Here is a 25,489-nt window from a genome sequence, read left to right as displayed (position 1 = left end):
CTTCCAACTAACATTTTTAAACTAAAAGTCAGGAATGTGGTGTTGAAAGACTTCAGGGTGTTGCTAGTATTTGATTAATTGCTATTACAGATAACTCATTTTTATTTCAATGTATAACAAACATTAATTTTAATAAATATTTTTACACTGTCATTTTTCCAACTAATATTTGTAGCCAGGATTTATTTATGTTTTCTCCCTGGTGAAAGGCTACTAAAATTTATCTTTAGAAGATTTGAGTTCTTATTATTTATTTATCTGTGAAGATTCTATCAATCACTTTCACACTGTACTTTTCCCTTACAAGAGATTCTTCCATATTTTTCTAAAATATTTATATAGTGATATATGACATGTTTTATCAAATATGCAAAAATAAAAATTAAGAGATGCCTATGTATTTGTGTGTACATATGCACACTGCATTCTTAGTATATCTTAGAAAAATTTAAAGTGTTATCTATTGAGGATACAGTGCTCCTGAGCTTCAACTCAGACTCCCAAGTAAGAATTCCAGCCCAATAACTCTGTCTTGAGCAAGTTACTTAACCTACTTTTTTTAAAGTTGCACAATAAAAATATCCACTTAGCTATTATGAACAGTGATGTTGCAATTAAGCAGTAAAAAAACTTAACTCCTGTTTCTGTTTTCATTTATTCATGCATTTGTCATTTTTGTTGACTGCTTTTTGCATTTATTCTTGCATTTATAATTTTTGTTCAGTCCTATATCATGGACTAGGTATACAAAAACACAAACACTGCTTCTTTTGTTAAAGACTTATTTATATATTTGTTTGAAAGACAGAGGGAGGCAGGGAAGGATATCCATGCATTTATTTACTCCCCAAAAAGACCACAACATCCCGGTCTGGCCCAGGCCAAAGCCGGCAGTCAGAAACTTCATGCAGGTCTCCCATTGAGGGGCAGAGGCCCAAACATTTGGGCCATCTTCTGTTGCTTCCCAGGTGCATTAGCAGGAAGCTGGCTTGGAAGTGGGGCAGCCAGGACTATAACCTTACCTGCTGATGTGAGATGCTGGCATTGCAAGCTGTGACTTAGTGTGCTGCACCACAACACCAGACTCAGACACTGTATCTTAACCTCAAATAGTTTATAGCTTAGAAGGGATACAATTACATGAACAATTACAAAGCAATGTAAAATATATAGGCATGGGAACATAGGTTTCTACTTGGGGAAAAATATGACATAAAATTTTGAAATTGAATCAAAACCTTAAGAATATATTAAATGAAACTATTTTAAGGTTTTCAGAAGAGCCCATGTTTGATTCTGATGTTATACAAATACACACACACACACACACACACACACCTGTACTTTGCCATAGATAAAGCTTTTATCATTGACTTGTTTTCCTTCTTCAAATTTCAGCTAAAGCAAGCCGTATTAGCATGACAGGCATTTTTCAGATCTGTGTCATGTGATAGAAATAGTGGGGAAGCTTGCAGAAAGGAAATGAGAATAGAATGTGATAGTGAAGTGGAAAAGGCCTAAAGAACAGCTTCTCAAAGTTTTGCTCAAAGTGCATAACAGAAGATGTCTATCTTCCAGAATGCAGCAATTTTGGAAGCACGTTCAGTTTCCATTATCCTCAATCATATAAAATAAAAGTGGTTTCCAGAAGAAAATTAAATGGGCCAAATGACAACAAAACCAAAATGGTCTCCCTGCATGAAAGATTGAAGCAAGCAATAATGAGCAGTGAAGTGCCCACAAGGCATGATGTTGAGCATCTTGGAAGAACGGGGCAACTCTTGCTGCTGACAGAGTGACTCAAACCACCAACAGCCATGAAACCACACACAGAGACAGCACTGTAACACAATAGGGCTCTCCTCAGATCACATAATAATAGCAGGCATGTTCCTGCAGTATTCTCCAAGGTGACACAAAATTACTAAAAATACATTTTATCATTCAATAAGACATCAAGAATATTTGTAAGTTACCCAATTCATTGATCCTTGGATTTTTTAGCATATCTTTTATTCTATAGCAGAAATACATGTATATGAGTTATGTAATGTACATATATTTATTTTTACAGGTGAAGGTGATACTACCCCCACAATAGTGAATTTAGACCGTAAGTAATTTTAAAATCTGAATCTATGGGAGTTGGAAAAGATGTCATTATTTTCTTTGTAGAAAACTATCCATATTGATTTGCATCCTAAAAATGAGTTGAAGTATTTATTTTCACTTGAAAAAAATTTGATGTCGATGTGTAGGTTTAGTGAAGTTTCAAAAACCAGTGCATACTGAATATCAAAATGCAATTCTCTATCAGTAATCTACAAGTTGTTATATCTACCTTTGGCTGTGAAAAGAGCCTTTGCATTGACTTTTAACTGGGAGAACTATACTGAGAGCTGGGCACCTTTATCTATGCCATCCTTCAAATGAAATCAAGGAGCTGAAGTCAGAAAGAAGAATCCCAGCAGACTGGGGTGCTGTGGAGCGCCTTTACCCTGCTTCATCTTTGAAGCTCATTGCCTGCCTGGCAGTCTAGTAGGAAACACACACACACACACACACACTCTAAGAGGTCCAGTTAATCCTCGATTTAAGAATCTTTGAGGGCCGGCGCGGCGGCTCACTAGGCTAACCCTCCGCCTTGTGGCGCCGGCACAGCGGGTTCTTGTCCTGGTCGGGGCGCCGGATTCTGTCCCAGTTGCCCCTCTTCCAGGCCAGCTCTCTGCTGTGGCCAGGGAGTGCAGTGGAGGATGGCCCAAGTGCTTGGGCCCTGCACCCCATGGGAGACCAGGATAAGTACCTGGCTCCTGCCATTGGATCAGCGCGTTGTGCCGGCTGCAGCGCGCTGGCCACGGTGGCCATTGGAGGGTGAACCAACTGCAAAAGGGAAGACCTTTCTCTCTGTCTCTCTCTCTCACTGTCCACTCTGCCTGTCAAAAAAAAAAAAAAAAAAAAAAAGAATCTTTGAGGAGTGGCTTGGTTTTGATCCTCACTTATTTCTCGGGTTGAAGGATGTTACTCAAGGGTTTGGACTTAAAAGACTCCTGCTGTGCTCCATGGGGCTGAGGGAGAAATGAAAGTCTCTTCTAGACCTGTGCAGAAGTAGAAGTAGAGTAAGGTGAGGGACATAGAAGCGTTCTGGAAAATGTTTACTCCAAATAAATTTGTCTTTGGACACAATAACTTGGGCTTAATGGCTATGCTACTTGCATACAATTTCCATAAATCTAATATTGGTAGCATATTCCACTGTAAGTATATTCTTCCTGTATAAACTCAGAAGTAAGAATATAGATCCCCTCCCAGGCTATTGAGCCTATTAACAATTGGAAGCAACCACTATGAATAACTTTCATTTTATGTTGAGAGTGTTGAGGGAGATACATTAACATGAGACCTGAGAACTTGTTCTCAGCACACGATGAGCAAAGCCACTGTCAGCATCACAGCACGCCTGCTGGCTCTGAGTTGATTAGTTTTCCTGTGTCACTCGCCAACCTAGATGAATGAGGATGGCAAGTGTGTGGCCTGATGTGGCACTGTGGTGACATAATGCCTCCTCTTTCTCCAAAATGCTCTTCTGAAAGAGTTGTGCTAGTTTTGTTTGTCTAGCTGTCATTGCATGTAAGAAAAGCTGAGACGCTGATAATTTCCAAATGTTTTGTTTGGTCCTGTTTTCAGATCCTGTAGTATCTTGTGCCAAAACAAAGCAATTGCGAGTTGTCAATGGGATTCCAACACGAACAAATGTGGGATGGATGGTTAGTTTGAAATACAGGTAACTGTTTCCTTTTTAACTGTTCACAGAAACCCCATATGTATTGACATTGACCTTAATTCCAAGCAATGCTTTGGTTCTGACTCAGAAAAAGACAACTAGACAGAGAGCTATTATATACATTTAATATACATAGTTCTCGTGTATATGTTAGTGATTTTTCAATGTAGGATATTATTATTTTATTTTTTATCATGTCTAGGTATAATCATATCATAAATTTTGTATTTTTTTAATTTCTGACTTTTCCTTGTCATTCAAATGGAAAGCAGTCATTTTAAATTCCAAAGTATTTGTTATAAAGAGAATTCATTATCTATAGTTGAATAGTGTTGATATTATTATAATCAGTGTGAGAAACATCACTGTTCTGGCTGCTCCTCTTCTAACTCAGCTCTCTGCTATGACCCAGGAAAGTGGTGGAGGATGGCCCAAGTGCTTAGGCCCCTGAGCGAGCTTCAGGGACCTGGAGGAAGCTCCTGGCTCCTGGCTTTGGATCATTTGGAGATGATCCAGCAGATGGAAGACCTTTCTCTCTGTCTCTTCCTCTCTTTGTCTGTAACTCTACCTCTCAAATAAATAAATAAAATATTTAAAATCAACAACAGAGCCACACTTAAAAAATAATGTGGATAAAATAAAATATTTTTTAGATTTATTTATTTATTTGAAAGTCAGAATTACACAGAGAGAGGAGAGGCAGAGTGAGAGAGAGGGGGAGGTCTTCCATCTGATGGTTCACTCCCCAATTGGCTGCAACGACTGGAGCTGCATCTATCCAAAGCCAGGAGACAGGAGCTTCTTCTGGGTCTCCCATGTGGATGCAGGGGCCCAAGGACTTGGGCCTTCTTCTACTGTTTTCCCAGGCCATAGCAGAGAGCTGAATAGGAAGTGGAGCAGCTGGGTCTTGAATTGGTGCCCATAGGGGATGCCTGCATGTCAGACCAGCACGTTAACTCTCTGCACCACAGTACTGGCCCCAATAAAATATTCTTAACATGTCTATTTCTCAGTACTTCTAAAAAATTAGTGACAGGCGTGGACATTTGACTCAGCAGTTAAGATGCGGGTAGAGATGCCTGTGTCCCTCTTCTGGACTCTGCTCCTTCTCATGCATCCAACTTCCTGATAATGTAGACCCTGAGAGGCAGGGGTGATGGCTCCAGTGTGAGGCCTGTATGAGACACCTGGATTGACTTTCTGGCTTTGGCCTGGGCCCATTCCTGACCACGCCAAGCATTTGGGGGATGGAACTAGTGGACTGGAGCTCTCCCTGCCCTTCCTTCTCTCCCTTTGTGTCTCTCTGTCTCTCAAATGCATAATTTAAGAAGAGAATCAGTAGCAGGTTCTATTTAAAATTACTTTGAAAGTTACATTGTCAGTAGAAAATTAATCTAGGTAATTATAACAATTAGACCCAGAAAATACCAGTTAAAATCTGCCCTTGTAATTTTCCATCTGCTGTGTATATTAGTCTATAAGGTGATCAGAATGCCCAAATCTCTTTCCATATAACATACATAATGTACATATGTCAGAACCTCTTCACGCAGTCCCCAAATGCACCTGAATTCTGGGTGCTGTTGTTCCCACTACACATTGTGGTTTTTCTTGCTCTACATTTTGTACCTAAAAATTCCCTCATTTTTCAAAACCCCAAGTATTTATTTTTGCTCACTTATTTAAATCTCCATTTAAAAAAGGTATTTACTTATTTGAGAGGTAGAGGGACGCCCACACAGACAGAGACACAGAGAACGCCCAACCACTGATTCACTCGCCAAATGCCCACAGCAGCCTAGAATGGGCCAGGCTGAAGTCAGGAGTTGGGAACCCAGTCTCCCAGGTGGGTGGTAGGTGCACTATGTCGGCCATTACCAGCTGTCACCCAAGCTATGCATTAGGAGGAAGCTGGAATCAGGAGCTTTCCATCTAAAATGGGATGCAGGTGTCCCAATCTGGCGTCATAACTGGCAAGCCAAACGTCCACTCCAACTTGTGTATTCCTCTTTAAATAAACCCTCATTCCTTCACCCCTAGCGACTAAGTCTCAATGATACCAAAATAGGATAGTAACAACTTGAAGCTGAATTGCTTTAGTTAATTAGCCAATTCTTATCAAATATGGAGTTTATATTCTTTGATATATATGAATTTGGATCACCCCAATGTTGTAGGAGGTAGCCTCTTTTCATACATTTTTCTCAGGAAATAATTCATCAGATTTTATAAATACTTATCTGATGATTGTAGTGTAGCTGTCCTATGAATGTTGTACTGGAATAGAATTGTGAAGCTAACTAGAATAGTAAACCCAATTGCATAATAAAGACTAAATAAAGATTTATTAAATATTTTTAAATATTGGGAATGTTTAATTTTCTTTATTATAGAGAATGTAGAGAATGTACTTTATTACATAAATTTAATAAAGTTGATAGAAATTTAATTTTCTTTATTATAGAAAATGTCCTAACAATCCATATCTGTGAGTTAGTCTTTCCTATCCCTTAACTTATTTGAGAGGCAAAGACAAACACACACACACACACACACACACACACACACACACGGGTCTAGAGAAAGATAAATAGAGAGAGCTCCTATCTGCTGATTCCCTTCCTAAAGCCCACAACAGCTGGGGTGCTGAAGCCTGGAATCAGGCAACCAATCCAGGTCTCCCAAGTGGGTGGCAGGGGCCCAAGTGCTTGGGCCATCATCTGCTACCTCCCAGGATGTGCTTTGTCAGGAAGCTAGAGTCAGGAGTTGGAGCTGGGTAGTACCCAAGCACTAAGATATGGGAGCTGGCATGCCACCTGCTAGGCCAAATGCCTGCCTGAAACCTGTAGCTCTCTATCACATCTGTTTAACAGTAGAAGAAGAATTAGTAAGGATATTTCTTTGGAGATCCCCCTTCTTAAGGAAGCAGGGAGCCCCTTTTTCAACCCGATTAGAGTGCTGTAAACCTCAATGTTGTTTTCTTTAAAACCCAAGTCCTTAACAACAACAGCTGTTTAGTTATTCTTCCAAAACACATCCTGGGAGGAAAGGAAACTATAACTCGATATATACGCTTATCCTCCTGTGTGGCGAAGGTCATAAATAACTATGGTCTCAGTCTGGGAACCTTCTACTCGTACCCTCTAAGCGCTGAACAGCTGTACTCACTGGAAATGGAAATTGTGAAAATGAGTCCTTTCTCCACATCTCTGCCAAAAAAGCATGGATTCACAGATTTTAGGTATCAGCAAATATGTGTACAAGGACTGCTCATTCTCTACAAACATTATATGAAATCGCCCTTGATGATTTGTTTTCATTTATAAATGAAACATTGTATTACTGGCCCTACACTGAACAAAGACATTTATTAAACTCAGTTATATTTTAACATTGAAATTGAATAGTAGGGAAAGAACAGTTTAGAAATAATATAACATGTAGCTATCACTGGATGGTTTCCATCAGGACTTGAATTTGCATTTCTCATAGCCAAACTCTAAGACAAGTCCAAATTACGATAGTTTTCATTCTACTTTTCCTAGATCTATAGCATATGCTTTTTCTCACAAAGAGAGGCACGTGTGCATCCGGAATAGGTATTGGTATGTGTAAAATTGAGTCTTTCAAGTCACACAGAAGTAAAATTGATTTCATAAAATTGTAATCACATCATGTAAAAAAGTATTTGCTGGGATCATCAAATATTACCTTTCAGATAAAACGACTCCTCAATTGGGTTAGTATCTTCATTTTCCTCTCTGAATTATTCGTTTACAACAGAGTCACAGGTTTTTGCATTAATTGGCAGACACTCTTTCTGCCCAGATGTCACTCGTTTCTCTTTCCTCTTTCCCATAGAAATAAACATATCTGCGGAGGATCACTGATAAAGGAAAGCTGGGTTCTTACGGCAAGACAATGTTTCCCTTCTCGGTAAAGTGATTTTGAAATCAGTACTTGTTTGGGGCACTTAATGGTTAAGCTTAGAATGCGTGTGCATTTTATAGAGATTCACCAGCACGGGGGTGGATGCATTAATGTCTTTTTGAAATTGAACTTCTAAGTCTTGGACTTCACTGGTACTTTCGCCCTTGGTAGGCTTCAGCTCTCCTCTCTTCACGATCAGCATTACTGTCACTTTGGGAAAATTTTTGCTTTGAATTATGTAATAATCTGTACCCTAGCCTCCCACTGGATAGAAAGTCTTCTTTGGAATGATCAACAATCCTCTCTTAGTTCTAACTTTTCGTTTCTAAATTGCAGCCAACTCACAAAAATCAGTCTAACAAAGATAAGGACAGGGCTTGTATAAGCTTCCTGATTCTCATCAAGGTTACTTTGGTTTTATTTGTATAAAACTTCCACCTTTATGAATAAAGCAAATATATACATCACACAGATATAGCAACAGGTGCACAACAATTGTAAATTGTAAATCATGCAACGGGCTCTACCTGAGCATGTTTCACAAGTGACTTACCATCTAGAGAGTACAATTAAAACTTTTTAAATAGCCCTTTAGGACTTTCAGAACTTGAAATCTCTCTCTGCTTAGATATGCTTGTAGGGTTCAGGCTCTCCCATAGCTAACGTGCTGCTGTGCTGCTCTTTATTCGCACTTTAAGTAATATTTAAATGGAAGCTGTTTAGCTGCCCTTGTAAGCGAATGTAATTAAGCGTATAAGTGAGTAGCATTAGACAGTTTGTAATTATATTTTTACATTTTAATATTTTGCCCAGAAATAAAGACTTGAAGGATTACGAAGCATGGCTGGGAATTCACGATGTCCACGGAAGAGGTGATGAGAAGCGCAAGCAGGTGCTGAACGTCTCGCAGCTGGTGTACGGGCCCGAAGGATCTGATCTGGTTTTACTGAAGCTTGCGAGGTTGGTTCCTACAGTGCAATTTACAGACTCAATGTAGACTGGACTTGTTAAAGTGTTTTCTTCCCTACATGACAACTCTTTCCTGCTTGTGTAGATCTATTGTGAAAGCACACATTGTATCTCATGTGTACACACGTCATGTATACACGCTCATGTCATGTATGAACATACATATGTATATATGTGTATATGGATATAGACAAGAGAAGTTGCAATGACAACATTTTCAAATCTGATTAAATAAAGTTGGGCCAGCACTGATCAACCTACGTAAAACTGAAACTTCAGGAGCAGTATGTGATGACTTTAAAATATAAAATACTGATTTTTTAAAAATACAGTGACCACTTATTCTTAAATATTACCAAATAAATGACTCAGTTCTCTGCTACCTGCTCTGGATTTCTTCCTTTTTTCTTTTTTAAAGAGATTTCATTTTATTTTTTCCTGCTTTTATTCTAGCAGTAAGACTTCATTCTCTCTAAATATGTGAAATATAAGCACTATATTTTAAATGCTAATTTTCCTGGAGTCCACTTGAGAGTACTGAATGTCATATCTTCTCTTTTCAGACCTGCTGTCCTGGATGATTTTGTTAGCACGATTGACTTACCTAATTATGGATGCATCATTCCTGAGAAGACTGCTTGCAGTGTTTATGGTTGGGGCTACACCGGATGTAAGCTAGGGTTGTTTGTTTGTTTGTTTGTTTTGGACAGGCAGAGTTAGACAGTGAGAGAGAGAGAGACAGACAGAGAGAAGGGTCTTCCTTCTGTTGGTTCACCCCCTAAATGGCTGCTACAGCCGGCGCGCTGCACTGATCCGAAGCCAGGAGCCAGGTACTTATCCTGGTCTCCCACGCGGGTGCAGGGCCCAAGCACTTGGGCCATCCTCCACTGCCCTCCCGGGCCACAGCAGAGAGCTGGTCTGGAAGAGGAGCAACCAGGATAGGACCGGCGCCTCAACTGGGACTAGAACCTGGTGTGCTGGCGCCGCAGGAAGAGGATTAGCCTAGTGAGCTGCAGCGCTGGCCATAAGCTAGTTTTTAAGACATGAGGGAATATCCCATTCATTTTTATGGGAAATCAATGTGTATTTGCTTCCTATTTTATCCTCTTCATTGTATGCTCATTAGCCTTACCTTTTTTTGCACCAATCTAGTGATCAACTCTGACGGTCTATTACGAGTTGCACATCTCTATATTATGGGGAATGAGAAATGCAGTCAGCACCATCAAGGAAAAGTGACTCTGAAGGAATCTGAAATATGTGCTGGAGCAGAGAAGATTGGATCAGGACCTTGTGAGGTAAGAAGGAAGGTCTTCACTCAATAGCCTATGTTGTTCCTCATATTTTGCATTTTTCTGCTTATTTTTCCCAAGTCAAAAGAAATGTGCATCCAACTTTCCTAGGAGTTGAATTGTAAAAAATAACAGCAATAATAATAATAATCTTCTCTTAACCTTATGATTTTCTTTTAACTAATTAATGAGATAACCCATGTGTCATTTGCAGCAAACTGATGACTTCTGTCTCTCTGAAGAACATTAACCAAATACAGCCAGAACCCTGAGGGAAAGCTGCTGAAGTTAGAAGCATCCAACTAAATTTTACATAATAGCTTGCATTTCTGTAACGTTTTCCTCAGTTTACCTGATTTTACCCAAATTCTCTCTAAATGATCCCAATTAATGATATTTTGAAGAGATATATGCCTGACTTTAAACTTTCTGGAGTGTTTTTGGTTAAGCTGGCATGTGTGGAAGTGTCCAAACAAATTCTATTTAGGAAAAAGACTAATGGTCAAAGTTTGTGACTTTAAGAGCTTGGACATTTTCCTTTGTTAGGCAATGGTTCTGTCAGCTTGGCTGTGTGCCTATCCCAATTGTACATGGACAAGCTGTTAAATGGTTATTTTTGGTGCATTTGAGATGTGAGAGACGTGTTCTTCAGGCCTTGGAGCTGGGGGATTGTGGGATAGAAGTGGAGCAAAGCATGAAATGAGTTGAATAAAAAGGCAATGTCCTTTGATAGGTATGGAAATGCACGACTGATGTGTGGAACATAAATATGTTAAAGTGCATGTGTTATACACCTTGCTCTGAGATTTTATTCCTGAAAAGAAATACTGAAGTACAGTTTCAAGAACTGCTTTAAAGTGATATGGTTAGAAACAGATCTTGTGTTTATAAACATTTTCAAATTTGGTGTACTTCTGGCAAAATGAGTTTGAGTGTGAAGTTCTACCATGAGAAAAATAAATACACTTTATAAAAGAGAGAGAGAGAGAGAGAGAGAGAGAGAGAGAGAGAAATCTCACAGCTCCCATGAGCAAGATGTCTCTTGCCAGATCTTCTACTTGTCCTGGCCTCACTGTCAGTATGAAAAGCAACTTGACAGTCACTTCTCAGAAGCAGCTTTTCCTGTGGGTTATCATCTATACACTTTGAGTTTCCTTACTTCACATATTTGTGATATTTATCCTTATCGATGAGACTCGATTTCAAATGTGTTTTGTCACTTCTCAAAAAACACACGTTTCCTCCAGAGCTTTTTTCTGGTATCTGTCTCTGCCGCTGCAAGCGAGGCATTGAAAATGAAATCCTCCCAAATGCAGGCACAGTAACAATGGCACCGTGTTTAGTGGAAGTCTCCAAGGTGAACTGCTTGGAAGAGCTCTGATCTGTGATCACAGGTTCATTTGTTTAGCACCTCGAGTGGCCTGGTTTATAGAGAGGCTGTTAGGATGAACATTCTCCCCTTACTGTTCGATGCTCTATTTCACCTCCACCTTGACTTCTCCTATCCTAGAGTGTTGGCAGCTCTTTACTTTCCACTTGCACCCCAGAGCAAAAGTCTTGCCATGGTGTGGTTTTTGTCTCACAACATCTCTGTTGGGGAGAAATTAAAATAGCCACAAGCACTCTTTTTTCATGGAAGGAAGCCAAAAGTGATTGTTGCATACTCAGGAAACTGCATGCTATATGAAAGAGATACAGTACAGTTGTAATGGTTGTGTATAAAAATATGTGTAACCATATATATATAATATATATAATTATATGCAAATACACATGAAAAGACATAGACACACATGGATCAAACTATCTATTCTTTCTATCTAGTGGGACAATAGCGTTACCATACAAGGGAAATACCATGAAATCAGACTTTGTTCCAGAAAGCATAGTTATTATCCTCCAGAAGTTAGTGAGTATATTAACTACTATCTCCAACAGTTGAGTGGAGAAACATTCCTTGGCTGGAAAAATAATTTTAAATAATAAATAAAATTATTTTATCAACCACACTTTTTTTTATTTAGCTGGTTAAGATCATGCAAATTTTCTACAACTGACATATTTGGAACATCAGAAGATCAAAATAAATATAAAAGCTACCTGTACATATGAAAATTTGTATTCATTAAATTAAAACCTTCAAAAATATAAAAGCTATTGTACTAAAAAGGTCTCAATGGTTATGTGTCAGTTTTTATCCAGCAAAAGGAAGAGAATATTTTTGGAAAAGGCAAGCAATTCTTAAGTGAATATGGCACTTTGAACTTTCTACTTATCTTAGTCTTATTTGACAAATTTAGTGGATAACCAAAGACTAGTACACTCGTTTGTCTTCCCATCTCAGCAGTAGTTACTCCCATTTAGTGTCTATTTACCTTTGAAATGCAAATCAATGTAGGCTAAAGTTACAGAGTCATTATTTTTGTTTCAGAAATAATTCTTTATTGTTATTGCATGCCTTCCACCTAGGGGGATTATGGTGGCCCACTTGTTTGTGAACAACATAAAATGAGAATGGTTCTTGGAGTCATTGTTCCCGGTCGTGGATGTGCCATTCCAAATCGTCCTGGTATCTTCGTCCGAGTGGCATATTATGCAAAGTGGATACACAAAATTATATTAACGTATAAGGTGCCACAGCCATAACTGAAGTAAGCAAGCCTGAAGCGTCCATCGATACAGCTTTCTTTAACATGAGGATGTCAGAGTACGTGGAATTAAAGTGTCACTCACAACAACCTTGAGACAACTACTTGAGTGTCATGTTTGTTGAGATACTCATTAATATATATGGGTGTTTTTGTTGTTCTGTTTGTCAGTGTTATTTTGTAAATGTTGAAGTGAGTTAAGGTACATGCAGTAACATATCTCCTGAAGATACTTGAATGGAATAAAAAAGCAAAGGTATAATTTTTGGATGGTAAAAGATTTAATGGAAAAGATCAATCAGTCTCTCTATGCTGCTTTCCAAGGTTAGTTTCTTAATAATGAATCCTGAAAGTTACAGATTATTTTAACCTCACCAAAACCATCAATACCTTGTGTCCTTAAAGTTTAACTCAATGTTAAATTACCTTTCATATGCCATCTGTTATAGTTCATTCATTTCTCCCCATCACATATCTTGCAATTCTGATATACAGGCACATGTTTCCAAGAACACATATGCGAGTATACATGTGCACACAGTACAAGCAAATCATGGTTTATCTTATGTAATTTCAAAATATTCTGGATTTTTTTTAGATTTTTTTTTTTTTTTAGAAAAAAACCATTTACGAAGGCCAGTAGAAATGTTAAGGAAAGGTGTCAGGTATAAGTGATGATTTCATTATCTGGATCTAACCTGCACTTGATCTTGACCCCCCACCCCCCATCCCCGGCTGACATTTAAAGTGTGGTCATGTCCCACAGGTGGCCCTGAATCTAGTTGTCTATGAGTATCTGTTATACTAAGTATTTTATACAGTCTCTTCTTAAAATGAGACAGAAATATTTGCATCTGTAGTATTTCTTTCCTCCAGATTTAGGGCCAATTTTTTATGCAAAGTATTTGTAAATCTGTTTTCCTAAAGCATTTCTTAAAGTTCTTAGACATGTATCTAACTGAAGAAGATTGAAAATGGGTTGAGTCATTAAAAATGTATTTAAATAGGTTCATTCCTTGCTGCTGTTAATTGGCTTCTAGCTCACTATCTTTAAATTTTAAGAATTATTTAAGAGGAAAATTTCTGTGTCTCTACAGTTTTGTAAATAGCTTTCATGAAATCATGCATTAAACTATCTCTTGGAGAAAAAAATGAGAATATTTTTTCAAACTGGTAGTCTTTGAGCCTAATAAAACTTTATTCAAGTCAATGAAAAAATTTAAGAGGGAAAGAATGGAACTAGTTTATCCAAATTCTGTTCAAATTTTTCTTAAACTAAAGTTTTAATCTGCTAAATCAAGTATTTTTTTGAGATATTCCCATTCCTTAATCCATTTTACATAGCTCTTTCCTGATGCCATTGGAGACACTCTAGTAAGCTATTTATATTGTACAATGACAGCCATATTGTCATATTCATTATTGTATTTGCTGTGATGGGCTGAAGATCATGTACTTGTGGAGAAATGGGATAACAATGACGTATAGGATAGGTCTGAATTTTCCAAAGATCTTCCTGTACAGAACATCTTTAAAAATCATAATTGGAATGCTGTGAGTCCAGCCTTCTAATTTCTCTGCTTTGATCCTCTTGAGTGCTCTTTATCAAGGCCAAGGATCCAGATAGTGTCCCAAGAGCATTCTCTGCTCAATCTTGAGTAAAGTGTTTTTAAGTTTACTGAAGAGCTGAGTTTACAGAGTATAGAGCTTATACAAATTGTGCCTTTTTTTTTCTTTTGGTGACAAAATACTCGTATGAAGAAACAAGAAATAAAAAGCTAGGGGATAGCAAATTTGTTGCCAGTTTACATCATTTTATCTGATCGTATTTCTCTTTCCCTTATATAATACACCATATTAGTAAAAATACAGAAATATCAAAGGCACATTGTCAAAACATTAAAATATGCTCATCTAAATATGTTCATGGTCATATAATTCATCCTTTTCCTTTCCTCTTGCTGAACTTGGCCAAGTTGTATTGATTAAGTCACATATATTAATTATATTTGTAAAAACTATTATAAAAATTGCAATAACCTTAAATACTCATAGTTTCAAATATTTCTTTGTCTTTTTCTCTATATTTCCATGGAAAGAAAGATAGGGATGTCCTAAATATAAGGTGCAGCTAACTTTTCAGACCTTTTAATTCAGTATTTTCTACTTTTATTAATGAGTGAAAATACCAGTATCAGTAAATCACCAAACATGGTGTACACAGTAATTTTTTTCGGGTTTCCTTTGTAGCAGAGGGAACTGGGGGCAATTGACAACAAAAGCCAGGTGAGCAAGATGCAGGTTATGTTAGGTGGTGGCACAGGGTACACTCATGTCACTGTTCTCTGGTGCAAGATACTAATTATTGGGTCTTTTCTGGATAAAGTTCAAAAAATAAAAATTCCAATTCACCCAAAAAACTATTTTATTTTGTGGCATCACCATAAAGGACCCTTTAAACGAGAAGTTCTCAGTGCTGTGTTTGGTTTCGGCTGTTGAAATAACGGTTATATGCTGTTATAATTGTAGACATTTTCTTATGTCTACCGAGAATAGAAATGTAAAATTAAAATATTTGTCATACTGCCTCTGCCGTGCAGAAGGGATGATAATCCTTTTGTATATTTCCTTAATTTTATTGTAAAATGTGTAATGACTTTTACCTGTTTGCTGTGGGCAGGTCCTCAGTAAAAGGGTTTACATTGAGTCCATCTCTAGTATTAACAGGCTCTTGCTTGCTACCCAAGTGTTTCAAACTGTGGGACCTGTGAGACACTGGATGGCAAGGAAAATAACAGCAATGGCATGTGATAGCAAAATTGTATTTCATTTATTCCTGTGAATATTTCTTGTTGGTACCAATGGTACTGTACAAAGTGAATGTTATAGCCACAACATTCTCTCGAAAAGAACACTGTCAAGAAGTGGGAAATTGCTGTCAGGCACTTTCTGCTTGTTTCTGAGCATTGTATTCATTAAAAACTCATGTTCACAGTATAGACATCAAGAGGTAAATGATTTTAATAAACTCTCATAGTAAAGAGCCTTAAATTGATTTACTAAGGTTAGAAAAAATAATGACTCTCAAGGGACTATACCCCATATTTGTAGACAAACTCATTTGGAAAGTACAATTAATCTGAGTAGAAAGACAGTTTGTTTTTTAAATACATAGTTTTAAAAAAATTCTTCTCAAGAAAAAGTCCAAAAAAGAAGCTATTTTTTGATGTTCAAATGAGTTCAGAACCAAGAATTTACTAGTACAAAAAAAAATTTGAACCTTATAAATCTTGACAGTGTAACTCTTAAGTAGGTTCATTTCCATTTGCACAGAAAGTTTCTGTCTTTAGGAAACTGAAAATGGAATACTGTGGAAGTTATGACTGTTTGTTTTGTGTGTAAATAGGAAATTGATAAGCTGCCTATTGAGTGGTATAGCTGGATGCTTACCCAACAAAGAGAACACTGTGGTTATGACTTGTATTATAAAGTTTCTGTAGTTAATAAAGTTGTTATTTTTATAACCATGATTATATTATTATTCTTAATAATAATAAAATATTTTATCAAAATGTTTCCTTTCTCCTATAATTATATACATGCATATATTAGTATCTGTCCTAGAACTTTAATGCAGAAAACAACATTGATTTCATTGACAAAAAGTTCCTATAGAACTAAGACAAAAGTTATTTTATTCCAACTTCTGTCCATGGCAATGCTAGTGGTCTTTAGTAAACCATCACTCTCTATGCACTTCCATTCCTCCACCTTGAAGTATGATTATTTATTCTTTCTTTTTTAAAACAATGATTTATTTATTTGAAAGGCAGGCATCAGAGAGAGTGGAAGAGACAGAGAGAGGTCTTCCATCTGCTGATTCATTCTCCAAATTGCTGCAACATGTGGGGTTGGGCCAGGTGAAAACTAGGAGTGAGGAGCTCCATCCGGGTCTCCTACGTGGATGGCAGGATCCCCAAGATCTGCACCATCTTCTATGGCTTTCTCAAACACATTAGCATGGAGCGAGGCCAGAAGTTCCATAGCTGGGACTTGAACTGGCAATCTGAAATGAGATGCTGGTGTTGGAAGCAGTAGTTTAACCTTCTGTGCCACAACACTGACCCTCATTCAGTCATTTTTATATTTGCAATAATAGTACTATGCTGTATTTGCCAATATATACAAAATATTGTCATGAATGACAACCAAATTTCATTTCTCATCTCACAGTATATTACACAGGCAATTGGGATACATCTTCATAACAGTCATTAAATAAGGAATAAATATGAATCAAACAGGTTAATTCAAATTGGAAGAACAAATCATTAATGATGTGATCAAAGAGAGCTGTATAAAAGCACTGTTTCAAATGACATTATATTACCCCCCTCAACAAGTGTTGCTCTAGTAATTGTTCTGGCATGGATACTGATCTCAAATGATGAGTAATGTATCTAATCCTGTACCTCATATTAAAATATTTGATTTTTTAAAAAAAATTATTTATTTATTTGAAAGAGTTACACAGAGAGAGAAGGAGAGGCAGGGAGAGAGAGAGGTCTTCCATCTGTTGGTTCACTCCCCAGTTGGCTGCAACAGCCAGAGCTGCACTGATCCAAAGCCAGGAGCCAGGAGCTTCTGGGTCTCCCACATGGGTGCAGGGGCCCAAGGACTTGGGCCATCTTCTACTGCTTTCCCAGGCCACAGCAGAGAGCTGGATCAGAAGTGGAGCAGCTGGGACTCAAACCAGTGCCCATATGGGATACCAGCACTGGAGGCGGTGGCCTTACCTGCTACACCACAGTGCTGGCCCCAAATATTTGATTTCTGAATTATTTTTTTTTTTAAATCCTAACTTGGAAAAGAGACAGAAACATAGAGAGATCTTATATCCAGTGGCTCATTCCCCAGCTAGTCACAACCACCAGAGCAGGTCTAAATCAAGCCAGGAACTCAGAGGATAATCACCATCTTCTATGTGGGAGGCAGTGACTCAACTACTTGAACCATCATCGGCTGCCTCCCAGGGTGCATATTAGCAGGAAGCTGGAATTGAAAGTGGAACAGAACTCAGGCACTTCAATACGAGATGAGAGAATCCCAAGCAGTATGTTAAATCCTGCACCAAACACCTGCCCTAGTCTTTCTATTGATTCTGATTAAAGTAGAATATATGCACTTCTTCATTCATGATGCCAGTTAGAATATATTAAATATTATAGTGTTGATTCTTTAAAATTTTTATTTTCCCCTCTATTTTCTAGAACTCCATGGCATTCTAAATTTAATTAATTCATTTAATTTATGTATGAATTCATTTAATTTGATTAATTCATTTAATTTAATTCTAATAGAACTCCATTTATATTCTGCTCTTTTGAGTAGAATCATCCTGAACAACTCCTATAGGAGATGGAATCTGAACAGGCTTCTCCATGACTTGAGGAAGCAAACTATATAATGATTTGGGGTTTGCCAAATAACACTTGGAAAATGATTTTATTGGTTTCTTGATATAGTTTATCTATTTCCTCTTTTAAATTATGATGCTCTAATTAGCTACCATTTATCAATGTCCTGAACAAGATCACCTTGGTCTGCATTTCCTCTACCTACTAGTCTGGGAGTTCCATTACAATTGTATTTTATTATTCTCCTATGCATGCACTGTTCTCAACCTAGAGCATCCTAAAACAGCAATCAGCAACCTTAGCTCCAAACTATAAGGCTCTCGGGTAAAATTTACATGAAATGTTTTATTCTAGGAGTGGGTGTTTTGGTGCAGTGGATTAAGCTGCTAGCTGGGGACACTGGCATCCCATGTCAGAATGCTGGTTGGAGTCTGGCTTCTCTGCTTCTGATCCAGCTTCCTGCTAATGTGCCTGGAAATGCAGCAGAGGATAACCCATGTACTTGGGAGTCTGCCATTGGATGGAGTTCCTGGCTCCTGGATTTGTTCTGGCCTGGTCCTGGCTGTTGTTAGGTTTGAAGCCAGTGGATGCAAGTTTCTGTCTCCTTCCCTTTCCCCTTCTCCTTCTCCTCCTCCTGCTTCTCTCCTCCTCCTCCTCCTCTCTCTCACTCTGGCTTTCAAATACATAAAAAAGATATCTTTTCAAAAAGGGTTTTATTATGCACAGCTTGTACTTTTTTTGTCCCATATATTTACAAATATTTCAACTGCATATGTTATTTATGAAGGCAGAAATGTTACTTCAAGATAAAAGGAATATTTGTAGTGATTGGGGCAGTTTAAAATATTATGAACAATATGCTATTCCTTAAAGCACATCTAAGCAAAACAGAAAACATTCAGCAAAGGAAAGAAACTCATTTTTACTGAATATAATTCAATATAAATAAATAAATAAAATTTAAAAATAAATATTATGGTTTATTATATTACATACACTAGACCATATACTTGGAAAAGAGAAGAATTACCAGTTTTAAAGGGTTTTCAGATTTTTATTTGTAAATGTGGTTCTTAAAAATTTTTAAAAAAATTCTTAGATTTTCCATTTGCTAATAGATACAGACATTTATTTTACCAAACTAGTATGGCTTAGATTAAGCTGGTGGACATTTTCCCATCTGGTTTTCTTCCTTGAAGGGTTGATGTCATCACATTGAGGGGAAAAAGGATCACATCAATTATTGCAAAAATATCTTGAGTCAACAACAGTCCACTCACTGTTTATGTGCAGATGGGTCACCTGCTGGGTACTGAAAAGTTTCACAAGATTATTACTTAGCAAGAGGTTTTCATCTGATGAGCTTTCATAACTGAGTGAAGTCAGCAGGTTACCATGTTACAATGAAATGAAGTGCAGAAAAAGCGGCATTTTTGTATTAATTTTTCCAAGTATTTAAAAATCTTTACAAACATATTGCTTAGTTTCCCTAGCTCTGACTTTTAGACAGTTTCACATCTATATGCAGTCATAGTTTATCACTGTGTTCTAAAACAGAATTTACGCAGTAGAAAAGAAAAATAGTGAAATTACACAGAAACTTGGCTTTTTAACGTGATAAAAAGCCACTAAAGACCTTTAGGATGAAGCAGAGACGGTTCAAGAATGATTCCTAGGTCTTTCTTCAATTGTTAACAAAAATAAAGAACTACCCTGAGAGGAAATGCTCAGATTCTTTTGGTTTGGAAGAAAGAATCAGGAAAATAAGGTTAGTACTCCAGCCAGACATTTTAGGAACAGGGCAGAATGACTCAGCTGTGAAGCCTGCAGGATACAAAAATGAAGAGGGAAATTCACAGACCGTACCTGGCAGGGCCATTTCTGAAACAGGAAATCCTGAGTGACTTAGGTAGGCTCTACCCAACCTGGTCTCTGTGGGACATCACTGTGTAGAAACCTAAAGCTGTTCTGAGAAGACCCATACCCTCTGGGGCCTTGTGTAAGCTGGGGTACTTTAGAAAGATCCCTCTGGGGCTGACATTGTGGCATAGCGGCTACAGCTAATCAGCAATGCTGGCATCCCATATGGGCTCTGATTTGTGTCCTGGCTGCTCCACTTTTAATCCAGCTCCCTGCTATTGGCCTGGGAAAAGCAGAGGAATATGGCCCAAGTGTTTGGGTCCCTGTCATCCACATGGGAGACCTGGATGAAGCTCCTGGCTCCTGGCTTCAGCCTGGTTCAACCCTGGCCATTGTGGCCATAAGGGGAGTGAAACAAGAAGGAAGATTTCTCTTTCTCTGCCTCTCCCTCTCTCTCAGTAACTCTGGCATTCAGATAAATAAATATCTTTTTTTAAAAGAAGAAGATAGGTTACTCTGCAGCAGAAGAGTAAAAACCTTTGGATGGCCACGGGTGCTCTGAATCTCCACGAGGAAACCTGAATGGTGTAGTCTTCAAACCACAGTAGGACAGAGCTCCCTGACTATCACAGGGACACTATTTCACAGCCACCTTCAGGTACTGGAGTTGTGCTAAAGGCAGTACAGAAAACCTGGCCTTGCACGTTGGCCTTCTGAGCAAGAGGTGGTGGTAAGTACATGGTCTGAGACTCCTACAGTCTTCATCATGTATCATACTTCATTGTCTCCAAAGCACATCTCTTCACTTGCAAAGCTTCCAAAAATAATCTTCTCTTTACATGATTCACCCTTTTCTGCTCAATTAGAGTGAAATTCACTTATGTTGGCAGGTTTGAGGAATGTCTTTCTTGACATATGTGTACCATCTACTGGATCTCTCCAACCATCAGCATAAAATCAAAATCGATTGTCTCTAAATATGAAGGTGTTCAACATCGAAACCTTTCTGTGTTTACTTGCCCTCACAGTGTTCCCTCCTGCTGCTGAAAATCTCTGCTTTTGGAAGAAGGAAAAGAAAGACAAGTAAGGATGATGAGAGCAAAGAAAAATAAAAAAAGTAAATGGAGACATGCTTAAAAAATTAATTAGGAAAGGTCTTGGAGGAGCTTTCTGGAGGCGTTTCCTGACCCCAGAAGTAAGAGCAACAAAAAGATCTAAGGCATGGTTCTTTTTTATTAGACTCCTTCTCCCTTAATCACCATCACTTGTATTTCCCGAATCCACTTGTAAACTGATCATGAGTCATCCTCTGGTCACTAAGCCTAGAATACAGACGCAGTTCTGCACATGCACAATGTGATGTTCCTAGTCTTTCATCTTCTCTGCTACTTTGTTACCTGTTTATTTCCTCAGTGAGAGTTTTTTTCTCCCAGCTTCATTGAAGTATGCTTGACAAATAAACATTATAAGTAAGTAAACAAATCTTCAAAAAATATTATTTAGGGGCAAGCAGTTGCCCTGTTGGTTAAGACTCTGGTTGAACTGTTTGCATGTAACATCAGACTATCTGGGTTTGAGACCTAATTCTGCTTCCAGTTCCCACTTCTTGCTCCTTAAAAGGAAGCAGGTGATGGCTCATGTGGTGGGGTTCCTGTCACCCACGTGGGAGATCTGGGCTGATTGTCTGACTCTCAGCAGAGCTCAGCCCAGCCCTAGGCATTTTGGACATTCGGGGAGTAAGCCAGCAAATGAGAAATCTCTCTGTCTCTCAAAAAATAAATAAAGATTTATTTAAAAATATGTGTATACTTGGCAGTAAAAATGGTGTTTGATATATGTATACATTATGAAATGATTACCACACTCAGACTAATATATCATCACCTCACGTAGCTAGCATTTGGGGAATATGTGTGTGATGAAAACACTTGATTTTTACTCTCAACAAATTTCAAACATATGATATATTATTACTAACTATACTCATCATGCTGTACATTAGATATTTAGATCTTCTTTGTCTTATAACCGAAGGCTTGTACTCTTTGACCAGCAAGTGAAACACAAAGTTGCTTCCTGAAATATTCCACCTCCTTTCTCGCCTCCAAAAGATTTGGTGTCTTTCCATTGCAGTGACTTACAGGTGTGAGCTTCAGCAAGACAGCTCGTGGAAGAGAACAGAGGCACTTGGTGGAGACAGAGGCAAATGGTCAGCTGTCCAGAGGACTTGACCTCACTGCTTGGGTCTGCTCCCAGTCTCAAAACTGGAAGCCTCCCAAACTGAACCCCAATCTTTCCTTTCTCTTCCATAATCTCAACAAAAGGAATCTCACTGGCTTGCTCAAGCCAGAATTGTTAGGTCATTTTCTCCCTGCTTTTGTGGCCCTTTTTTTTTAGGTCATTTTCTCCCTTTTTTGTGCCCTGGAAGTGACGCAGACATCAATTTTGCTTCCTGAATACAGCTGGGATCACCTACGTGTGGCCACCTCCAGGCCTCCACTTGCCCACACCCCAGTTCCACAGTTTGCCTCTGCCTTCACTACTACCACAATCTGAAGACACGCTTCTCCACATACATTCCACCTTCTGTCCAATTTCCAGGGTAGATTTTCTAAAATGGCATTTCTTTAACATCTTCCAGCAGGAAGGACTTGCTGACCAATACCTATATGGTGATCAATACCTTTAAGAACTGCCCCTGACTGATCAACTCCTCCAAGGTGTCTTTTCCTTTTGTGCACAATATGTATTTTAGCTGTGCTGGGCTCTTTCAGATCTGGGACTAGGCTAAGCTTTTTCTTTCTTTGAAACTTTTGCATTTGCGATTATTTCTGCCTAAAATTATCCCCCCGCCCACGAGTTTTGCCTGACTAATGCCTGCCTCATCCTTCAATTTCGATATCACCAATTCTCCCCACCCACCTCCCTGATGCAGTTAACATTCCAAGGGATGATGCACGTCTATTCAGGGCACTTGCCTGAAGGATTACATTTTTATTTGCCTACGTACATTTTTAGGTGCTGTCTCTTCCACTAGATTTCAAGATCTATGAGAACGTGGGTGAGATGTATGTTTTCATGCATGTGTCTTTCACTGGTACTACATAATGCATAAATATTTTTAAATTGATTATATCAGTAACAATCTATTGGCATTCTTTTTATTCCTTTCTAAAATGCAACCCCAGTATAATGTCTAAATTTTGTTCACAATTTTTTATTTATCTATTTAAAAAACTAAGTTGAAAGGCAGAGTGACAGAGAAAGGGAGAGACAGAGAAACAAAGAGATCTCCCGGCCACAGGTTCACTCCCCAAATGGCCACAAAAGCAATGGGGCTGGGTCAGGCTGAAGCGAGGAGCCTGGAACTCCATCCTGGTCTCCCACATGCATGACAGGGCCGCAGGTACTTGGGCTATCTTCTGCTGCCTTCCCTTGTCCATTTTCAGGGAGGTAGATCAGAAGCCGAGCAGTAGGAACTCAAACAGTTGCTCTGATATGAAATACCAGCTTAATCTGCTGTGCTACCCTGCGAGCCCCTATTTGGTTCATTATTGAAACAGTAATATCTAGAAGTTCTCTTGGTGGTAATACTGGGGAAGTGATTTCTACCAGCCTCTGTCACATACTTCTTTTTGAAACCAACACATGTCGATGAAGCACTGACAATGAGAGTGCTGGGTGCTGGGTGCTGGGAGTACAGTGGTAAGTAAATAACAATTGGCTCTTAGCCTTCTCATAGATTCAGAGACACCTAGGTGGTTGGCATGAAGCAAGCATTGGGAAGTGTCAATAGCATCTGGAATGAGAGTTCACTGATCTTTCCAGCTCATCCTCGCTCATTCTTGCAGTATTGTTATCATCATAGATCCTGCCAACTCGAATATTAGTTTTTCCATTGTTTGAATACTTCACTCACCGCATTCTGAATTATTGAGCAAGCTTTAAAGTTATTTTTCTTTAATCTTCTCCTCTCAATTTTTTCAAGTTCCTAATCTTTTCAATCATGTCTCTTCTTCCTCACATTCTCACGAGTGTTATGATGCTGTCAGTAGATTTGAAGATTGATGTATTTATTATCAAGGGAATAATGTAATTTTTCCAATGGTGAGAACACTAGCGATTTTTAGAGATGAAATTACAAAGACTTCTTTGGCTATTGTGAAACTGCCCAATGTCTTATCTTCACAAGTTTTTCATTATATTTGAAGATGATCTTTTAACAGGAGATAATGCTTATTCCATGCTTATGATTCACCAAGGTCTGACTTTCATCTTCTTGAATCATCACTGCAACTTTACATAGACAGATTCTATACCTGTATCTATTTTAGAGAGTAAGAAGTGTTCCTATAACCTGTAAAAACACACCGAGGGGTGGATTTCCCATGTGAATTCTGCTTGACCCTTTTGTTCTACGCTGTCTGCAGAACATTTGACTTCATTATTTTCCAGAAAAGTCGGAAGAGGGGAAACTCATTTCAGTAAGAAAATGCTGCCACCATCCAGACAGGATATGAGCAAGGAGATACGCAGAGGTCAGACTGCTTTCTGAGCTGGTCTCTCTCAAAGCTCTGTGCACTATCAGCTGGAGTAAGCCTGTCCTCGTTTTCAATCACAGAGGGCTAACTGAGGAGCTGCTTGTAATGCCGACCACTGCAGAGCTGAAGGCAGGTAAGGGCTGGTTCAGCCAAGAGTGTTCTTTCTCTTGAATGGGGGAGAGGTGTGTAGCTCTTGACCAAGAGGAGCGGCAGACCTGTGAGAGAGAAACAGTAAGAACTCTGGAGAAACACATAGCATCGAGAATTCTAAGGAGCCCCAGGGGGGAAAAAGCTCAGAATTTATTATGAGAATGAAGAAAAGCAGTAATGGTTCTTTGCCCTTTATTGCGTATACCACAGGGTGTTTTATGAAAGAGAGAAACACCTTCAAAGAGCATTATAATCTTTTACATAGGGTTGCTTTGCATTGTATTACGTGGATTCATGGACTTTGACAGCTGCCAAAGCCTGTTAAAATCACCACCCCATTCTGATATGGGGTAGGCAGGCAGCTAGCCAGGTCTATTGAGCTGGAAGTCACCAGCCTGCATGTAATTCTATCCTCTTGCTTGTCAATCAAAATACCCCCTTTCCCAGGATGCAACTGCTTCAACCAAGACCTAAAGAAATACCATGAAAATATGGAGATTGAGCTCCATGTGACATTTGTGGAACTGCCATATAATTCCCAGTTGGCTTCACACCTGGAGGCACCTCCCCCAAGCTCATAAAAAAGACTAACAGTGGGAGGAGCTCTCTCTCTCCTTTTCTTCCATCTTTGACTATAGCTGGAGGGGCTGCCAGGTAATCTCTCCTTGTTTCCCTTCATCAGTCCTACTCCTATCAGGCAGATCATCTGGGCCACTGCCCACTCATGATGGGTGTCTGTTTGGGGCAACCCTTGCTCATGTGTGTGTGTGTTGGTGTGCACTCACTTTCTCACCTTTTAAATAAATCTTATCACTTTATGACCCTTATTTGTGTCAGCACCAAGAATGTTCATCTTTGTGCATGACAAGGACCTAGAGTGAAAAATCAATACCCTTCACCC

At 38.7% G+C, this 25,489-nt stretch overlaps 2 protein-coding genes across 4 annotated transcripts in view; both read left to right on the top strand.

The window, feature by feature from the left end:
• HGF (hepatocyte growth factor) overlaps window positions 1-16,192 on the top strand; it is a 74,845-nt gene extending 58,653 nt beyond the window's left edge. For 2 of the 3 annotated variants that reach the window (XM_051848013.2, XM_008258178.4), the window contains exons 12-18: window positions 2,075-2,113; window positions 3,685-3,781; window positions 7,643-7,717; window positions 8,525-8,671; window positions 9,244-9,350; window positions 9,833-9,978; window positions 12,442-16,192. In XM_051848013.2, coding sequence (XP_051703973.1) covers window positions 2,075-2,113; window positions 3,685-3,781; window positions 7,643-7,717; window positions 8,525-8,671; window positions 9,244-9,350; window positions 9,833-9,978; window positions 12,442-12,618 — 788 coding nt within the window. In that variant the 3' untranslated portion in view covers window positions 12,619-16,192. 3 annotated transcript variants of the gene reach the window in all.
• Window positions 16,193-22,932: 6,740 nt separating this feature from the next.
• Window positions 22,933-25,489, top strand: part of LOC100348313 (cadherin-related family member 4) — a 233,772-nt gene continuing 231,215 nt past the window's right edge. Inside the window, exon 1 of the mRNA XM_051848885.2 lies at window positions 22,933-24,571. Within this exon, the coding sequence (XP_051704845.2) occupies window positions 24,544-24,571 (28 nt within the window). The 5' untranslated portion in view covers window positions 22,933-24,543. The remainder of the gene's footprint in view (window positions 24,572-25,489) is intronic.

This window comes from Oryctolagus cuniculus, chromosome 3 (assembly GCF_964237555.1).
Source record: "Oryctolagus cuniculus chromosome 3, mOryCun1.1, whole genome shotgun sequence".
NCBI classification, from domain to species: domain Eukaryota; kingdom Metazoa; phylum Chordata; class Mammalia; order Lagomorpha; family Leporidae; genus Oryctolagus; species Oryctolagus cuniculus.
The sequence above is the reverse complement of the archived record's forward strand: the minus strand, read 5'-3'. Positions and strand labels throughout refer to the sequence as shown.